Source organism: Rana temporaria, chromosome 4 (genome assembly GCF_905171775.1).
Source record: "Rana temporaria chromosome 4, aRanTem1.1, whole genome shotgun sequence".
NCBI lineage: Eukaryota > Metazoa > Chordata > Amphibia > Anura > Ranidae > Rana > Rana temporaria.
Window position 1 is genome coordinate 214,223,573 of NC_053492.1, and position 19,999 is coordinate 214,243,571.

The 19,999-nt window shown below is 47.4% G+C and overlaps 1 protein-coding gene across 1 annotated transcript in view; it reads right to left on the reverse strand.

Moving 5' to 3' along the window:
* LOC120935696 overlaps window positions 1-19,999 on the reverse strand; it is a 98,900-nt gene that overhangs the window by 13,730 nt on the left and 65,171 nt on the right. The window contains exon 8 of the mRNA XM_040347749.1: window positions 6,282-6,378. Coding sequence (XP_040203683.1) covers window positions 6,282-6,378 — 97 coding nt within the window. The remainder of the gene's footprint in view (window positions 1-6,281; window positions 6,379-19,999) is intronic.

Below are 19,999 nucleotides of genomic sequence, written 5' to 3' on the forward strand. Positions count from 1 at the left end.
GTTTAAAGTGGTAGTAAAGTTTAAACGGTACATGTTTAGGAGATACATTGATTTTTACCTACAATGCTGTGATTTTACCTACAGGAAAGCTTCATTATAAACTTACCTGTAGCTAGGGTTGTCCCGATACCACTTTTTTAGGACCGAGTACAAGTACCAGCCGATACCGAATACCGATACTTTTTTTTAAATGTGTCCCCAAATGCAGCCATGCCCCCCCCATATGCAGCCATGGCCCCCCCCCATATGCAGCCATGCCCCCCCCATATGCAGCCATGCCCCCCCCCCCATATGCAGCCATGTCCCCCCCCCCCCATATGCAGCCATGTCCCCCCCCCCATATGCAGCCATGTCCCCCCTATGCAGCCATGTGTCCCCCCCATATCCAGCCATGTCCCCCATATGCAGCCATGTCTCCCCCCATATCCAGCCATGTCCCCCTTACCTGCATCCCGCCGACTGGTTAATACGCGCGGGGAACATACAGCTTTCATTTGAATAGCTGTAATGATTCGCGCCGCGCTGCGTATAGACACTCCCCCTTGCTCGGGATTGGACAGTTCACCCGAGCAAGGGGGAGTGTCTATACGCGGCGCGAATCATTACAGCTATTCAAATGAAAGCTGTAATGTTCCCCGCGCGTATTAACCAGTCGGCGGCAGCGGGGATGCGGCGTAACGGCGGGGGGGGGGGGTGTGTAGTATTCTATTTCGGTATCGGGGGTATTTGCGGGAGTACGAGTACTCCCGCAAATACTCGGAATCGGTCCCAATACCGATACTAGTATCGGTATCGGGACAACCCTACCTGTAACTATAAGTACCAGAAATGACTTTACTAACACTTTAAGCTGGTGCCATGACTGGTGCCTGTTACCCCGTTTCAGGGTAGCTCATTTCTCATGCAGCATCCTATAGAGCAGTGGTTCTCAACCTTTGAAGTGCCGTGACCCCTTGATAGAATTTCACAAGTTGTGGGGACCCCTAACAGTAAAATTATTTCCGTAGTGTGGGTTGTCAGCACCCAAAACAAGTAAGTTGCACCCCTAACCCACGGACATTTAGCGCTTCCTGTGTCCCTTCCACTCGTACAGTATTAAAACTCCTTATGGTACATTTTAGGATGTACCACTCTCTTTGTTGACCTTTCTTTCCCTTTTATCTCTCTCTATCCTAATTTCTTGTCTCCCCCTCTCACTAGCCATCTTTCTTGTTCTTTCTCTTCCTTTTTATTTGTTCCTCCACCTCTTTTCTTCACCCTTTCATGTATTCTATTTTTTATTCACTCTTACTCCTTGGGTGGGGGGTGTTAGGATTGAGTGCTGGGTGGAGTTGATCAAGGTCATCTGCTTAAAGGAAAAAAAAAAAAAAATTCCTTAAATAGATCCTTTACCTTAGTTGGTAAGTCAGGACACTCTCTACTTTGCAGATAGAGAAAGGAGCTGTGTGTTAGTGGGTGTCCTGACACTCGCCCCCTCCCCCCTCAAGAGGCTTTTTCCACACCAGGAAGAAAGCCTTGCATTACGGTGTTGAGTTACAGACAGAAGAACAGGCAGAAGAACAGGAAGTGAGCATTTCTCAGAAGAAATAAGGACATTTAAAAGTAAAATGGAAGTATGAGGTAAGAAGTAGGACTGCACTAAGGTAAAGGAAGCTATTTAGGAAAAAAAATAAACACTGTCAGCCCCTTCCACACTGCTCCTCCTGTGTCACTTGTATTGAAAAACAAAGCTTCCATATACCTCAATAGCTCCGTTTTTTTCCACTGACCTGGTCACATGACTGCTCTCCTCTGATGTTACACAGATGGTCATGTGACCGCTCTCCTCCTCCAATCAAAGCTACACTCGGAGGAGGAGAGCAGCCAGAAAAAAACAGCGCTATAGAGATTCTTGCAAGCTTCGTTTTACAATGACACCGACACAGGAGGAGCAGTGTAGAAGGGGCTTGGCAACTGAATTTTTCTCAACTTCAGACTATGCATTTGGGGTTTGTCCTTTCTATATTGCAATCAGTCGTTGTTTTTGAGTTTTTGCATCCTTGATTTCCTTTTCACATATTCCGTTATATTCTTTGCAACATTCAGGGCCGATCCGCCCTATAGGCTCATTATGCAATGCGCTTAGGGCCATGCCAAGCTGCGAAGGGCCCCCCAAATTACTAGAGGCCCCGTCTGGTGAGAAGTCATTTTCGCCCCCTCACCCCGCTTCTCAACTCGCTGGCTGCATGGGAGAAGAGGTAATTTCCGACAGCAGAACACCCCTCCCCCGCTTCTCAACTTTCTTTAATGTGACATGTCACTGTCGTCAGCGCCCCCCCCCCCCCCCCCCCGCTTCTCATTTTTAATGTGCCATGTAATTTTGCTTAGGGCCCCAGGGAGGTCAGGATCGGCACTGGCAACATTTAAATGACACTAGTGTTCCTTCATTTTTATATGTTTTAAAAGCTATAGGATTCACATTAAAGTATTAGAGCAATGAAAGAAAAACGTCCAAACAGTATCACTGGCTGGGATGGGAAGACCAAAGCAGAGGGTATCAGGAACTCAAAAGAGGGATGTAATCATATTATGCAAATAATCCAACGCCTAGGATACCCAACCAGGGAGGAGACAAGTTAAGAGGTAGTCGCGTGTATATGGAGGTTATAAGAGTGTGTTGGTTTTCTTTTTTTCTCTTGGTTGAACTACATGGGCTTGTATCTTTTTTCAACCAGAATAGCTAACTATGCAATAGAATGCAATTATACTTAAGGGGCCAGATTCACGTAGCTCAGCGGATCTATAGATCCGCTCGATCTACGTGAATTAAGATCCGCTCCCGCAAGTTTAGGAGGCAAGTGGCTAATTCACAAACCACTTACCTCCAAACTTGCGACGGCGGATCCTAAATCCCCCGGCGGAATTCAAATTCCGCGGCTAGGGGAGTGTACTATTTAAATCAGGCGCGTTCCCGCACCGATTTAAATGCGCATGCGCCATCCGCGAAATTTCCCGGCGTGCATTGCTCCCACTGACGTCGCTAGGACGTCAGTGGTTTCAACGCTTACGTAAACGACGTCCGTCCGTATTCGAGAACGACTTACGCAAACGACGTTAAAAAATTCAAATTCGACGCGGGAACGCCGGCTATACTTAACATTGGCTGCGCCTGATAAAAGAAGGGGTAAGTATACGACGGGTACGCCGCTACGGAAACGTCGTAAGAAGACTGCGTCGGGTCCGCGTACGTTCGTGAATTTGCGTATCTCGCTGATTTACATATTATTTATCGTAAATCAGCGGGAACGCCCCCGGCGCCATTTTTAAATGGAAAAAAAGATCCGACAGTGTAACACAGTCAGATCTTAGCCCTATCTATGCGTATCTGATTCTATGAATCAGGCGCATAGATAGGACCAGTGTAAGTCAGAGATACGATGGTGTATCTGTAGATACACCGTCGTATCTCTTTGTGAATCTGGCCCATAGTATATAGCAATAGATGGAAAGGGACTTGCACTGAATGTGTGGTTAAAGTGGTTGTACACCCTGTACAACCACTTTTACCTACAGGTAAGCCTATAATAAGGCTTACCTGTAGGTGCTGGAAATATCTCTAAACTTCCATGGTTTTGGAGATACTTACAATAAAGCCATGTGCCAATGTCTACGGCCCATTCACACATTAGAAAGGGCAGATCGTGGCGTTTCTAAAGGGGTCATGCCGTAAGTGATGTCACATGACTTCGGCCAGTCACATGCGATGCATTAGTAGCCCATTATACTTTACCTTTGCAGGGAAATAAAGAGGTAGTAAAACCGATCAGGGTTTACTTTCTTTTTAAAGCGGAGCTCCACCCTAAAGTGGAACTCCCGCTGATCGGAACCCTCCCCCCCTCCAGTGTCACATTTAACACCTTTCAGGGGGAGGGGAGTGCAGATACCTGTCTAAAGACAGGTATTTGCACCCACTTCCCGCTACACAGTCTGCGAGTAGACTGCAGGCAGAACGTCAGTTCCCGTCCCCCCCCCCCCGGTTGTGTTCTGGGAACACTCGGCTCCCAGAACACAGTGGGAGCCAGTCAGACGGCGCAGCGCAACTCGCGCATGCGCCGTAGGGAACCGGGCTTTGAAGCCGGAGCGCTTCACTTCCTGGTTCCCTCACCGAGGATGGCAGGGGGGCAGCAGAGTGACGAGCGATCGCTCGTCCTCTGCTGCGGACGGTGCTGGACTCCAGGACAGGCAAGCATTTGTAGCCGCTGGCTTTTAATATATATTTTTTTTAGCGGACATCCGCTTTAATGTCCTGTGCAAACAGGATGGACAGGGCAGCGAAGAGCCTTCTTCTCCAGGTCCCTGGAAGGAGCTTCTGGCCCCTCCCTCCTGTTGAATGACCCACAGCAAACAGCTTGCTATGGGGACACCGGATCCGAGCTGCAGCTTTGTGTATCCATTCAGACATGGAGCTGCTGTTTGGCCCCACTCCTCTCTCTCCTAAATGGCTAACAGACTTTGACAGCAGCGGGAGCCAATGGCACCACTGCTGTGTCTCAGCCAATCAGGAGAAAGTCCTGGACTGCCGAATCACTCGTGGACATCGCTGGATAGAGAGGGGGCTCATGAACTGTAAGTATTAGGGGGCTGCTGCACACAGAAGGACTCTTACCCTAATGCATCAAGATAAAAAAACATCTGCCTTTACATCCACTTTATGTTTGCATTTGACATCAGGGGATCCTTTTCCAACAGGAGTTGGTCAGGCGGTCCTTCCGGACAGTGAGCAGACTCATTTAATTACATGGGAGAACTGTTAACACTGGGCTTACAGGAAGTTGGTTGGATGATGAAGGCTGTCATTCAACCCTCAAGAGCATAGGCGTGCGTACAGGTTGTGCCCAGGCACACCCTAATCACCCCATGTGCATTCGTGTTTTTCACTGTAGCAGCAGGAACATGGGAAAGATCTCCCTCTTACCTGCTCTGCCATAAGAAAAGGATTTACGCTGTTCTTTCACTGTCAGGGAGATCAATGTGTCAGGTCATATATACGTAGACACATACATGCATGCGTGTTTGAGCTTAAGGGTGCACACCTATACTCAAGAGAAACAGTACTAGAGCTGTGAGTCTGCAGAGAAGTGGAGAGGAGCTGATTATTACTGTAGCGCTACCCCCTCAGGAGCCACTGATTGTTTTGGGATCAGCGTATTAAGTTACCTCTATGTGTTGTCTAGGGGTGAAGGTAGTGAGTAGAGCAATAAGCGAATGTCCAATTCATAGATAAGGTTTTCTGAATGCTTTATTTATTGGCCCAACATCAACTTGAGGTAGACAGAAAAGGTTGCTGAAGTAAAGGAACTTTGCAGGATCAGGCTTTGGATAGAAGGAAAGCAATCCTGCTTTCTGTAGTAGTACAGTTCGTCGCCACTCAAGCCAGAGTGGGTGAAGTGCCCCCGGACAGACCCCTGCCACAGGCCTGGCAGCCGGAGTGCCACTTTAAGGTTGCTGGGAGAAACAGGCCTCTGCCACAGACCTGACTCAGATGAGAGCTCTGCCACAGGCCTAGTATTTGGATGAGCTAAATGATTGAGCAAATCCTCCCAGTAAATTACGTTAGGGTCACCGGTTGACAGTGCAAGTGTACCTGTCAATGTTCCGGTCACCAGATCCCCAATGGTTCGTTCAAGCCCTTTTGGATAACCTGCCTCCGGGTTCTCCTCAAGCCGATCCCCCACCGAACGGCATACAGCCTGGGATCTCCTCAGTAGAAGTGGGGACCCAGTTAGATACTGGGGCCCCTTGGTAGCATCAATTGCTCCAGACCAGGAGGGCCCAGAGTCTGGAACTCTGCGTAGCGTGTGACCCCAGGCCAGGTAGGCCATAGTGGTGGGGCCCGCGATGTGCGCACACCCTGAAGGTGGGTGCCGCACCTGGAACCAGGAACCCGCGAAGAACCAAGAACAATGGCCTCCGTCACAGAAATACCCCCTCCCAGCATGCACAGCGAGGCTCAACTCCTCTCATTGGCTGCTGGAAAGAAGTGGCTCCGCCTGGATCCCCTGGTGCCACCTGCCGTCCAGAGATGAGACCATATCTCTGGACGCACAGACTGACCCACAGAACAATCTAGATTTTGCAACAGACAAATTTACCAAAATTAAGAATGAGAGCAATTTATCTCTCTCATTCTCCCCTTACTGAAAGTAAAGGGGGCACTACATTACAATTAAAACTGCTCCCCCTCCCCCTTCTTACACTAATGGCTTATTTTTTTTAAAGAGAAATTTCACTCTCATACTAACCTTGACACCAGCTGTAGCAAGCAGCCAGCGGATAGACTCCGCTCTACCCCTTCCATTGAAGTAGTGAAGCACTATTTTGTCACACATGGTTACAGGCCTAAGAAAAACAAGGGAAATAAACATATGTGAAGATTATAGCACATCCATGTGATGCAAAATCTATATGGAATTACAGTGAATATAGTGTTTTTATTTGGATTAACGTGTAAAAGATCTCTGAGATAGATAGGATAGATAGGATAGACACACACACACACACACACACACACAACACACACACAACACACACACAACACACACACACACACACACACACGAGAACAGTCATATTTATATATTTATCAATTTCATATTTATCAATTTCTTATTTATCAATTTCATACTCTACACAATGACTACTTTACTGCTCCTTCTCACAATGCAAGCCCTCGGATTGGCCAACTTTTTTTTATAAGCAGTGGAATTAGGGCTCTTTCAGACGGGTGGCATCGGTAAAAATGGGCAGCTGAGCCATTATTTTACCATGTGCTGCAGAACCACCTGGTAACAAAGTGTTGAGATCAGTCATGAAACGCCATATACAGTGTGATAGAGAGAGAGAGTATAATATAAAAAAAAAAAAAAAAAAAAAAAAACACCCCATCACACACACTTTAAAATGTATTAAAACGTGGACGTATCAGTACGGTAGAGATTGTTCTCAATTGGGCAGTGTCAGTTTTAACAAAAAAAAATTACTGTATTTGGCGTATAACACTCACTTTCTTACCCTGTAAATAGAGGGTAAACTGTGCCTGCGTGTTATACGCAGGGGGCTGTGTAAAGTTTTTTTCCTGAAACTTCCCACTTAAAGTTAGGGTGCGTGTTATATGCCAATAAATACGGTACTTACAATTCTTTTAGGAGCCCCACTGGGTGCTTTGGTGAAATATTAAGGGTATACACAGAGCCCTGATGTCTCACTTTTGCAACAGAGACAACTCCTCCCCCCATTGTAGGACATCTATGGACCTCCTTAGGTTTAAGTGGTTATACCATGATGTCTGCAGCTACAGGCAGTATCCTAGTATCTTTTCTTTTCAGTGATTCCCTTGCATATAAAAGCCTTACTAGGGGCCGATTAGCCGCTGGATTGCTTTTACAGGCGGCAGGAGGAGACATCACCCCATCCAGGATCTCCCCATGTGATCGGAGAGCCCAGGATCCCATTCGGTGCTTTCGCCAGGTTATCAGAGCCGGCTGTGGACCAGATGGTCCCCGGCCATCTCTATGCTTCTGGGGGGCTGGAAGTGACCTCATGTTACATCCAGTTTTGGCAAAAGTAAACACTAAAAAAAATTTTTTTGGAAATTAGAGAAGATTTATTTTTTTACCTCATGCTTTCAAGGGTAGAGGGGAGATTTGGGGTCTTGTACGCCAGATTTCTCTATAAAGATGATCTGTCATGCCTTATTTCTATCACAAGGGATATGCGGTCATGATGCTGTAACCTCAATGGTTTTTCATACCAATAAAGCAATTTTCCTTATCCTTGGAGTGCGGGCAATCATTTTGTCTCCTGCACCAGTTACCCAGATCACAGACTGGACTTGCACCTGATCGTTAAAGAAGGTATTACCATCACCTGGAGCAGTGTTATCCCCTGTTTATTGTTTGCCATTTAATGATACCCTAGGAGGAGACCCACTGCCAGTTTGTTTTTTTATTTCCCCAAAATTCAGCTTTAACCACTTAAGAACCGCCCAACCGCGATATACGTCGGCATAATGGCACGGCTGGGCACAATCATGTACCTGTACATGATTGTTAAATGCCCAGCCGTGGGCGAAACTACCGTGGCCGCGGGACCCGATCGCCGCCGGAGTCCCGTGATCAGTCCCTGGAGCTGAAGAACGAGGAGAGCTGTGTGTAAACATACCTTCCCCGTTCTTCACAGTGGCGCTGTCATTGATTGTCTGTTCCCTGATATAAGGAAAGGCGATCAATGACGTCACACGTCCAACCCCGCCCCCCTACAGTTAGAAACACATGAGGTCACACTTAACCCCGTCAGCGCCCCCTAGTGGTTAACTCCCAAACTGCAATTGGCATTTTCACAGTAAACAATGCATTTTTATAGCATTTCTTTGCTGTGAAAATGGTCCCAAAAATGTGTCAAAATGTGTCCGATGTGTCCGCCATAAGGTCGCAGTCACAAAAAAATAAAAATAAAAAAAAGCAATAAAACTATCCCCTATTTTGTAAACGTTATAAATTTTGCGCAAACCAATCGATAAATGCTTATTGCGTTTTTTTTTTTAACCAAAAATAGGTAGAAGAATACGTATCGGCCTAAACTGAGGGAAAAAAAAAAGTTTATATATTTTTGGGGGATATTTATTATAGCAAAAAGAAAAAAATATTGCATTGTTTTCAAAATTGTCGCTCTATTTTTGTTTATAGCGCAAAAAATAAAAACCGCAGAGGTGATCAAATACCACCAAAAGAAAGCTCTATTTGTGTGGAAAAAAAAATGCCAATTTTGTTTGGGAGCTACGTTGCACGACCGTGCAATTGTCAGTTAAAGCGACGCAGTGCCGGATCGCAAAAAGGGGCCTGGTCCTTTACCTGCATTTTGGTCCGGGTCTAGTGGTTAAATCTGTACTCCAGGCAGGAAAAAAATAAATAAAGTTACCGGTTAAAGCGAAGCTCCGCCAACTTTTAATATATGGACACTTACCAGTCCAGGGCACCCATGATGTCCTCACCCAATGCCAATCTGTCCCTCGGCTCTTGGGAAGAGGCGCTGGCATCTTCGTTAAGGGAATCAGGAAGTGAAGCCTTACAGCTTCACAGCCTGGTTCCCTACTGCGCATTCCTCACTGGTCCTTGCTGTCTTCTGGGACCCATGTGTCTCCCAGAAGACAGTGGGGGGGCGGACACGGCATAGATCCCCACAGCGCCTGTGACGATCTATCCCCGAAAGTGGAAGCAAACACCTGGATTAGACAGGTATCTGCTCCCCCCTAAAAAGGTGCCGAATGTGACACCGGAGGGGGGCAATCCAAAGAACAGAAATTCCATTTTTGGGTGGAACTCCGCTTTAATGCGGCTCTGTATATATCTTAGCATTTATTTTTATTTATTTTTAAATACAAGTAGTGTAAGGATTTGACTCTACCATCTTGCTGTACAGCAAGACTGGGAGAGATAAAAGCAGCACATGGAGAGACAATCATTTGTTCTGCATGGAAAAAGCATGCTGATAGAAGAAGAAAGCATAGCGAGAGAGATAAAGTCATTGATAGAGACAAACTCCTTAGTGTAGGTCTCCTTCCATTGAGCAGTCGCAGGCTAAATCCTGGTACACATTGAATTTTTTCCCTCTCGCTCAGCCCAGTGGCAGAACCACACACATAGAAGAGCTCAGGAGGAGCCGATGTACTAACAATCTGATGTTAGTACAGCAACCCCCCCCCCCCCCTGCTAGAACACATTGGTCAACACTCTGTGGCTGAGAGCGCTGATTGGATTTCGATTGGAAGACTTTTCAGTCATCCCCCATTCATCCGGCTTCTGTTGGACTGGCTGCCGTACACACAGGTTGAATGACAGCCGGTTTCTATTGAACCAGCCAAAGCCGCCCAGGTGTACTAGGCTTAAAAGGGAGGGACAAGACCAGGCCCTCACACGGGGGATTTAAAATCTGCAGATTCCCATGGCTGGAATGCACTGGTGTGTGCAAAGAGATGAGGCTATCCACGACGACTGCTGGCACAACCACTAACGTGGCGAGTGGCAGAGCAGTGTAAATTACAGTACTGATAGACAAAATCCTTTGGCCAGGAAAACAGATCCCATATATGCATTTCATCTGTGTATTTTCTGGTACAGCAAACTTATAAGCGTGCAATTCTGTCTGATCCTACATGGCTCATCTAGGGCACACCCTGCTTTGATGTTGAAATATTTTCCACAGTAATAGAACTTATTCCTCAGGCTATAAGAATAAAAGCTAAACTACTGGAAAAATAAATAGCTAAAATTAGGGATATATTGCAAATGCTTTGTACTTCAAAAATAAATCGATATATTAGAAGCAGTTAACATACCCATCTAGATATACAAATGCACAATATATTATGAACAATTAGTAGAAAAGAAGAATACACACACTAGTATTCCTGCTGCACACATTGATGTCTACAAGAACAGAGAAAGCAGCCCCTATATAACAATCTGTTTGGCAGAAAAGTGTGTAAAGCTTTTGTTCACTGGTAACATAGCAATCTGGAATTTGAAATATTTTATATATGTTTGAATTATAAATCGTATCCTACCTCCAGACAAAGGAATGCACAGCAATTCAATGTGAAGTCTTCTGATCAAACACTGACAACACAGTGGCGGTTATAGCAAGTGCACAGTTCTAATATATGGAGGGCGGGGTCCACCCAACCAATCCTGTTTTTTCAGATTTGAATGTTTAAGGAAAGCAGAAAGATAATTGACTTTTAAAAGTTTCAAAGTAATATAAGTAAAACCCAGTCATGGCATAGTAGAGATAAAACCAGTTATGGTATAGTAGAGATAAAACCAGTCATGGCATAGTAGAGATAAAACCAGTTATGGTATAGTAGAGATAAAACCAACTAGACTAGATACAATTTCTGGGGAAATTGTGTGACGTGTTCTTGCCTCCACCAATACTCCTGACTGGAGACAGTGCCCCTGGAGATGTAACTGTGATCCAACAGTGTGTCGATCCATTTCGATCCATTGCCCCATCGAAAACTGCCCCATCAAAACAGCCCCATCAAAACTGCACCATCCTATTTGCCCCATCAAAAACTGGTTGCTATGGACTGGTTTCTATGGACTGGTTGCTATGGACTGGTTGCTATGGAGGGTTGCTATGGACTGGTTGCTATGGACTGGTTGCTATGGATGGTTGCTATGGAGGGTTGCATAGTAGAGATAAAACCAGTTGTGGCATAGTAGAGATAAAAACAGTTAAGGAATAGTAGAGATAAAACCAGTTATAGTATAGTAGTGTGAAGTACAGTTTACTATGCTTTAGTTATGAATCAACACATATATCGATCACTCACTGTGTCATTCAGAAAAGGAAGGGGTCGGTAAATTACAGTAAATTACTTATTTACAGGTCCTTTTCCCAGTTCCCCCCATTCTTCAAAAGAATCCCTGAAAAGATCCCTGCAGCAGCCAGTGGGAGAAGAGAGAAAAGGAGGGGGGGGTGCAGGAGAGTACACAGGGGGGACTGAACAGTAGTCCAGTAATTACCAACCCATCACCCCTCCTGTCCAGGTCCTGTGGGTTGGCAAAGAAGGATGAAGATCTACCCGTCACCTGCCTGCGATCAACAGGTAGATCACGATTGATGGGTTGCTGCCCCCCCACCCTATTGTCACTATTGTACAGGAAATATGTTACTTGCAGGATCACCAGGTGAAAAGAAATGCAAGTAAAAACCCTGAAGACAACCTCCTTACTGCCCATACTGAACTGCCTCCTCCTGGGCGACTGTGTGTGGGGGGGCTGGGGGTCACTGCAGCCTATCTGCCTAGACTGTGCTATCCTGAGCTCATCCCCCACTGCGATTTGAGCCACCCCCCGTTGCCTCCTGGACATTGCCCTGGACAAGTGTTGCCCCTGCATTGGGGACACCCTCTAGCGTCCCGTCTGATGTCACCCCCACACAAAAAGGGGAAGAAGGGGAACTCCAGGGCCGCGGGGACCGGCTCATCGCCCCAGCAGCCTCAACTCTCTACCCCGCAGCCGGACCCCATATTGATTGACAGGTTCCGGGCCTTATTGGCTGACTTGAAGATGGATCCGGGAGGGGCTCCAGTGGCGGAAGCGCCAACCCAACCGTCGCAAGATAACACAGCCACAATCCTTGCTGCGATCGAGCAGAGTAAGACCTCACTGCTTGTGCGCATCGATCATCTTGCGGAGGAGTGCAATCTTATCAGGAATGACCTCGATAAAATAAGGGGGAGAATGGCTGAAGCCGAGACCAGAATATCCGCTACTGAAGATCTTACCACCACCCATGCCTCCTCCATTGCCGAGCTGCAGCGCACAGTACAGTCCCTTGTCGCAAAATCTGACGACGCTGAGAACCGGCTCAGGCGCAACAATGTTCGGGTCCTGGGGTTGCCTGAGAGGGAGGAGGGGGAGCACCCAGCCGAATTCGCGGAGGAGTTCTTCAAAGACCTCCTGGGTCTCACAGATATCCCTCCCACCTACGTGGTTGAAAGGGCTCATCGGGTGCCCACCGGCCACGCCATCCAGGGGAACCTCCCCAGGCCCTTCCTAGTCCGCTTCCTCAACTATCGGGACAGGGACAAGATTCTATCCGAAGCCCGCAAACATCCCACTCTCAATTACGGCAACGCCACCATTCTTCTCTTCCCTGACTTTTCGGCCGATTTACAGCAGAAGAGGAAGACCTTCAACGATGTTCGTAGACGACTCAGGGACAAGAACATAAAATATAGCATGCTGTACCCCAGCCGCCTGCGAGTCCAACACAATGGAGCGGTCCGATTCTTTGACAACCCATCGGATGCCGACGACTGACTGACCACCTTGCATTGTGGACCCCTCCTCATGAAGCCTTTAGATGCACGAACTTCCTTTATCCTTGCCTGTCGCATCCTACTAAAACTTCCTGTAAGTACCGGAGCCATCTCACCTTGACCAGCACATCGTCAAGAGTCTTGCATTGAACCCCCCACGGTTCAGCTGTTTCACAAGCAGCGGGGGGCCTGGTGTTTTCTACATATTTAGCAGACTGCTCACCAGGCCCCGCGCGCCTAGCGGGGAATCACGCCCTCCGCCTTCGCCTACTGTTTTAGGCCAACCTGAGCTGGGAACCACTCTGAGGACCTAGGTACAGCACGACGTGTTGTTACCAACTTGTACCAGCTTCCCCCCGGAGAACTCCCACAAGTTCTCACGTGCAGCACTGAACTGTTGCTGAGAAAAGTTTAAGGGGTTACATTGTTATTTTCTGGGTATAAGCCCAATCTGTTCGCTCCTAAGTTCCCAGGGATGCCATCAGATAAGGGCAGGGTTAACACCTTGCTACCAGCAAGGGTTCTTTTGTTTCTTGTTATGGTATGTTTTTTTTTGTCTGTACGGTTAATGTTTGGTCATGACTCTTCCTTCAGAGGGCTCTCTGGATCTATGCAGCTCTTGCTACACACTGTTGACGTCAACACATATCTCCTTAATGTCATAATGGAATCCCCTAATGGCCACACGTGACATGTCCACCTTCAATGTCTTATCCTGGAATGTCCGGGGGCTCAATTCCAAATTTAAAAGGGCAGTACTCTTCAAGTATCTTAAGTTGCATTCCCCCCACATGGTATTGCTCCAGGAGACGCACCTTACGGGCAGTAAACTACTGGCGCTAAAGAAGCCGTGGATCCAGAGAGCCTTTCACGCCTCATACTCCTCTTATGCCAGGGGGGTCTCGGTGTTGGTCAGCAAATCCTTTCCATGCGTAGTGGAACAGATTCACACTGACCCTCAGGGCAAATATGTGTTAGTGGTTTTCACAGTCTGGGGAACGAGATATATTGTGGTTAGTATATTCATCCCTCCTCCCTTCTCGGCCTCCACCCTATACACTGTCCTGGAACGAATTACCCCATACTGCCCTGCCAAGCTGCTACTTATGGGCAACTTTAACGCCATCCTAGCCCCGGACTTGAACAGACCTGTCCCCCCTAAACATTGCTCATCAGACCCATCCACTTGGGCACAAGCAGTAGGTGTGTCCAAGGTCTGGAGGTGGAAACACCCCTCGACTAGGGCCTACTCCTGCTTTTCCGCCACCTATAAAATGTCCTCACGCATTGACTTGGCTTTTGCCAATCCGTCCATGCTGACGGACGTCCTAGATGCTACATACCTGCCTAGCGGGCTGTCGGACCACTGCCCGCTCCTTCTTACCATCCGCTCCCCTGCCTCCCGAACCTCCGCCCTTTGGCGCCTGGGAACCCACTGGCTCTCCCACGCCGACTTGACTGACTCTATCCCACCTCACCTCACCGACTACTGGGAACTTAATGCAGGCTCCTCCTCCCCTGAGATCACCTGGGATGCCTTCAAGACCTTCACTAGGGGCCAGTACATCTCCTCAATAGCTGGGATCCGTAAGGAACAGGCCACTACCACAACTGAGCTGCAGGGCGGGGTAGACGACTGGGCTAGGGCCCACGCGGCCGACCCCACTGACTCTAACTTTGAGGCCCTCGCTGCAGCAAAACGAGAGCTTCATCTCCATCTGACAGAACTTACTAGGTTGGACCTCTACCGCAACAAGCAGAGATTTTTTGAACAAGGGGACCATAACGGTCGCCTCCTAGCAATGTTATCACAACATGACCTACCCCTGACGGTGATACCCAGCGTGGTGTCTCCTTCGGGTGAGTCGGTCTCCTCTCTCCCGGACATACTAGACGTATTTCGGCAATACTATGGCTCCCTCTACACCTCCGTGTTGCCCTCGGATTTCAGGCCACAGGACTTGGCGCCTTGGCTGGACCCCCTGGCACTCGGCTGGCTTTCTGATGCCGAGAGAGAAACTTTAGTGAGACCCATTACCCCAGAGGAGGTTGTGAAGGCCATCGGATCCTTTCCTGCTGGAAAATCCCCAGGCCCAGACGGCCTCCCAATAGAATTCTACGAAGCACACGGGGACCTACTTGCTCCCAAACTAGCCCTGCTTTACTCTCACTGTCTGACGGAGGGCACCCTTCCCACATCGATGAGCCACGCACACATAATTCTAATCCATAAAGCCCCTAAATACCCCACTTCCTGCGCCTCTTATAGGCCTATCGCCCTACTTAACGCAGACTTCAAAATTCTCACCAAACTGCTGACTACGAGACTACAATCCCTGTTGCCGTCTGTAATTGAGACTGACCAAACTGGTTTTATGGCTAATAGAGCCACTGATGTCAACCTGCGACGCCTGTTTACCAACATACACGCACAACACCTCAATGAAGGTTCCCGTGTGGTGGCCTCCTTGGACATAGAGAAGGCCTTCGACACTGTGGAATGGCCTTTTCTGTGGGAGGTCCTCCGTAGAATGGGGTTCCCCATGATATTTATCGCATGGTTACAGACACTATATAAGCATCCTACGTCGGCTGTCAAGCTTGGGGGGGACTGTCACAGCCCTTCCCTCTGTCCAGGGGCACGCGGCAGGGTTGCCCTCTCACTCCGGCCCTTTTTGCCATTGCGATGGAGCCGCTGGTGGAGGCCCTACGCACCTCCCTGCACATCAGGGGCCTGCGTGTCGGCTGGCTGGAGGAGAGGGTCGCCCTGTATGCGGACGACCTCCTTCTTTTCCTCAATGATGCAGACTTTTCGCTCACGGGGGCATTGCAGATCCTGAACTCCTTCTCAGCTGTCACGGGCCTCAGGGTTAACTGGTCTAAATCTCTTTTGTTCCACCGCCCCCTCCGATATACCCCTACAATGGGTTGAGAGCTTCAAATACCTTGGAGTGGTGATCTCGAGGCAGGCTTCAGATTTTTTGCCCCTAAATCTATCCCCTGTAGTTCAGGAGACACGGCTGAGACTGAAGGCGTGGGAGTCACTTCCCTTATCATTGCTCGGTCGGATAAATCTCATAAAAATGAAAATCCTGCCCAAATTTATTTACTTACTCCGTCAGTCTCCGCAGTGGATTCCTAAATCCTTTTTCACCCGGCTGCATAGCCTCTTCGCCTCCTTTATCTGGGGGACGCAGTACGGTAAAGTGGTCAACGTTAACACGCCCGTCCTCCCAGGGAGAGCTGGCGCGCCCTGACCTACATAAATATTTCCTGGCCGCCCAACTAGTTACAGCGGCCTGGTGGCTTACTCCCGATACGACAAACCCCGTCACCATGGTTGAGGCGGCGGTGGTAAAATCGTTGGAAGCGCTGAAATTTTTGCTTTTTCGCGGTCCCAAGGCCCCATACTCATTGACCCCCTCCATGCGCACCACGCTTCGTGCTTGGGGGCGGGACTTAGGATTGAAAGATTCCCTAAAAATGCACTCTCTCCAGCTGCCCCCTTGTGGTTGAACCCCACCCTTGAGCACATTTACAAATTGCCTGAACCCCACGCTTGGACCAAATTTGGTGTAAAAACAGTGGCCCAGGTGGTCTCCAATCAGTCTCTGGCCCCACTCCCCAAACTGATTTCGGACTTCAACATCCCGCGGAGTTATTTTTTTAGATATTTACAACTCTCCCATGCTTTCGGTCGTCAATTCTCCAGTTCTCCCCCTCAGATCGTCCAGTCCTCATTAGAGACCCTCCTCAGGTCAGGGTGTGCAGACAAACCCACCCACTGTACTCTCACTTAATAATGACCTCCCTGTTTCTGACTCAGAAACAAATGGCTACACGGCATTCCTGACTTTGACAATGACGATTGGGACGACATATGGGACTTCCCTTTCAGATCCCTGGTCTCCCTGAGAGACCGACTAATACAGTTCAAGATGGCTCACCACGCATACTTTACCCTGCACAGGTTGCACAAAATGAACCCCGCCTCCCCCCTGGGGTGTTGGCGTTGTGGTACAGTACCAGGTGACTTTACCCACATTTTTTGGACCTGCCCAGCCATTGTCGATTACTGGAAGGAGATATTACGGGTCATTATGCAGATCACCACTATATCGCTTCAACCCTCTATAGCAGTGTGTATATTAGGTCTCATAGAACAACTGATTCCCACTGTGGCAGATCGCACTCTGGTCGGGTTGCTTCTCTTTTATGCCCGCAAGGCCATAGCCCTTAGCTGGTGTAAACCTACCCCCCCTCCTCTCTCCCTGTGGAAGCAATTGGTCAACAACAGCCTGCCTCTTTACAAAGATTGCTATGCTAATAGGGGTTGCCCTCAAAAATATGATAAGGTTTGGTCCAAATGGCTGGCGGATCCCTCCACAGCCACAGACCCAAACTCCACTTAATTCTTTGTTCCCTGCTGTATAGGATTCTACGACTGTAGTATATCATGTGTCTCTGAGCTGCAGGGGTTTTTTGTCCCCTTCTTTTTATTTATTTTTTCCGGAGTTGTCCTTTTACCCATGAATGATGGCCCGCTGAGACCATTGTGATGACTTGAGCTCCCCACCTTATTTTATGTAACCAGATTGCCTCGAATCATATTTCGGTATGTGCCTTAGCCAATATTTGTCATGACCAATGTCTTGTTTTCTTTTTTTGTTGAATGTTTTAAAATTCAATAAACAGATTTACAAAAAAAAAAAAAAACCCTGAAGACAAAGAACGGAAAATTGTATACTCACCTTTTCGTAATTTTCCTTCCCTGACGCATCTTCATGGCAGCACACACTGGGTTGTGACTCTGCCCCCACAACCTGACAGGATTGGTTAGCTATAAATTTGAAGGGCAGACGCCCCACACCATTTTCTGTATATATCATCATAAAAAACTTGGGTGGGCATCTGTGTGCTGCCATGAAGATACGTCAGGAAAGGAAAATTACGGAAAGGTGAGTATACAATTTTCCGTTTTCCTGACGCATTCATGGCAGCACACACTGGGAAATAACTTGCCAGTCGGGAGGGTGAAAGAAAAAAATTATATTTATTCCTTATAGCGCTGAGGAATTGTCTCTAATAACGGATCGGCCAAAGTCGGCAGTAGCCAAGTGAGCAGAATCCACTCTGTAGTGAGAAATGAAGGTGTGTCGGGAACAGTGAATGAAATAAATGATGGTGACTGCGCTGTGTGAGGAAGTGGAAAGAGCAGATGCACAGGGAAGTGAAAAGCAAAAACCCACCACTGAGTAAGGTAAAAAAGGCAAATGACACAAATAAAGTCTTAAAACCCACCACTGAGTAATCGCTAAAACCAGTGGGGGTGGGAGGTCTGTGGGTCAGTAATGGTGAACAGCAATAGGCATAAATTAAATATTAACATACACTATAATTAAATTAAATAGTGAACATCACAAACATGAGAAGCATGTAAATCCAAACAGCTTAGTAGATGTGGATAGTGCCAGAAAGTTCAAATATAACACAATCCGTGCTCGTGTTCCTCCCGTTAGGGACAGTAAGTACCAGACCCCACACATCCTAACGGGAGGAACACGAGCACGGCGCTCGTTTTGTTTGGAAACACCTTACCACTGGAAATGTGAGTTGTTTTACCCTTTCTTTTATATTAAACCTTTTATGCGGAGCTGCACCATTGCCTTCCTCTTGTTTTTTGTTTACATACCCCTCCGAGCACCCAACACCCAGTGGATGCCTAGGTGGTAACGAAAGATAGAGGAAGTGCACCTATCAAGACGGATCGCACAAACTCGCCGTTCGTAGGAGATAGGCCCACTGCTATAGTCCTCCATGTGAGTGCATGTGCATGTGATATATTATCTTCCATACCTGCAGTCACAGTATTATGCCATATCTGCCCTTGTCTTTCACTTTCAACATGACCATTTGATGTGGAGATTTTGATGTCACCTCTACCCTGCTGAGCCTGTGAACATACAGTGTTTAATTGGTTTTAGGCTGTTCGTGCTATGGCCTGGAGGTGAGCCTTTTACACCACTAGAGGTGTGCGCACCGAAGTCTGCTCTTCTACCACGGGATACCCCCTTGGGCCTCTATTATCGTTCACAGTGCACTTTAAGACTTTATTTGTGTTATTTGAATTTTTTACCTTATTACGGTCCCACATCTTCCCTCTTCTGGGACTTCTGGGACTCCACCTGGAGTGTGTTATATTTGAACTTTCTGGCACCATTCACATCAATTAAGCTGTTTGGATTTACATGCTTCTCATGTTTGTGATGTTCACTATTTAATTTAATTATAGTGTATGTTAATATCTAATTTATGCTTATTGCTGTTCACCATTACTGACCCACAGACCTCCCACCCCCACTGGTTTTAGCGATTACTCAGTGGTGGGTTTAAGACTTTATTTGTGTTATTTGACTTTTTTACCTTATTACGGTCCCACATCTTCCCTCTTCTGGGACTTCTGGGACTCCACCTGGATTGTGTTTAATTTGAACTTTCTGGCACCATGCACATCAACTAAGCTGTTTGGATTTACATGCTTTCCATGTTTGTGATGTTCACTATTTAATTTAATTATAGTATATGTTAATATTTAATTTTCTCCTTTATACCAAACCCCATGTTTGTTGTTACGTTTATCTTGGAGATGATTAGTGGGAGTTTGGGAATATAGGAAGACCCCACCCTACCTCTAGTGGGAATCTGGAACTGCAGGAGGACATCTCCATTTATTAGCGATAGAGGGTTCACAATATCTGGCAAGCACCCCTATTAACCACCTTAATACCGCTGGACGTCATATGTTGTCATGGACCTTAGGGGGGGATATCTGAATGATGCCTGCAGCTACAGAAATACTTATTTTCAGCCGGCGATTCTGCACACCATATGAATGATCATAGCGGCAGTTCCGCCGCTTGATCGTTCTTTTAGGCGACCGTGCCATCGGGGGCCCAGAAAACAAATCGGCCGACGCCAGATGACAAAGATAGAGATGACAGGTGACCAGATGGTCACCGGTCATCTCTATGACCGTCAGAGGCCCAGGGGTGACATTATGACATCACGCCCGGGTACCCCGGAAGTAAACAAAGCTGTCAGCATGAGATCAGTGAATTTTTTTTTTTCCAATCT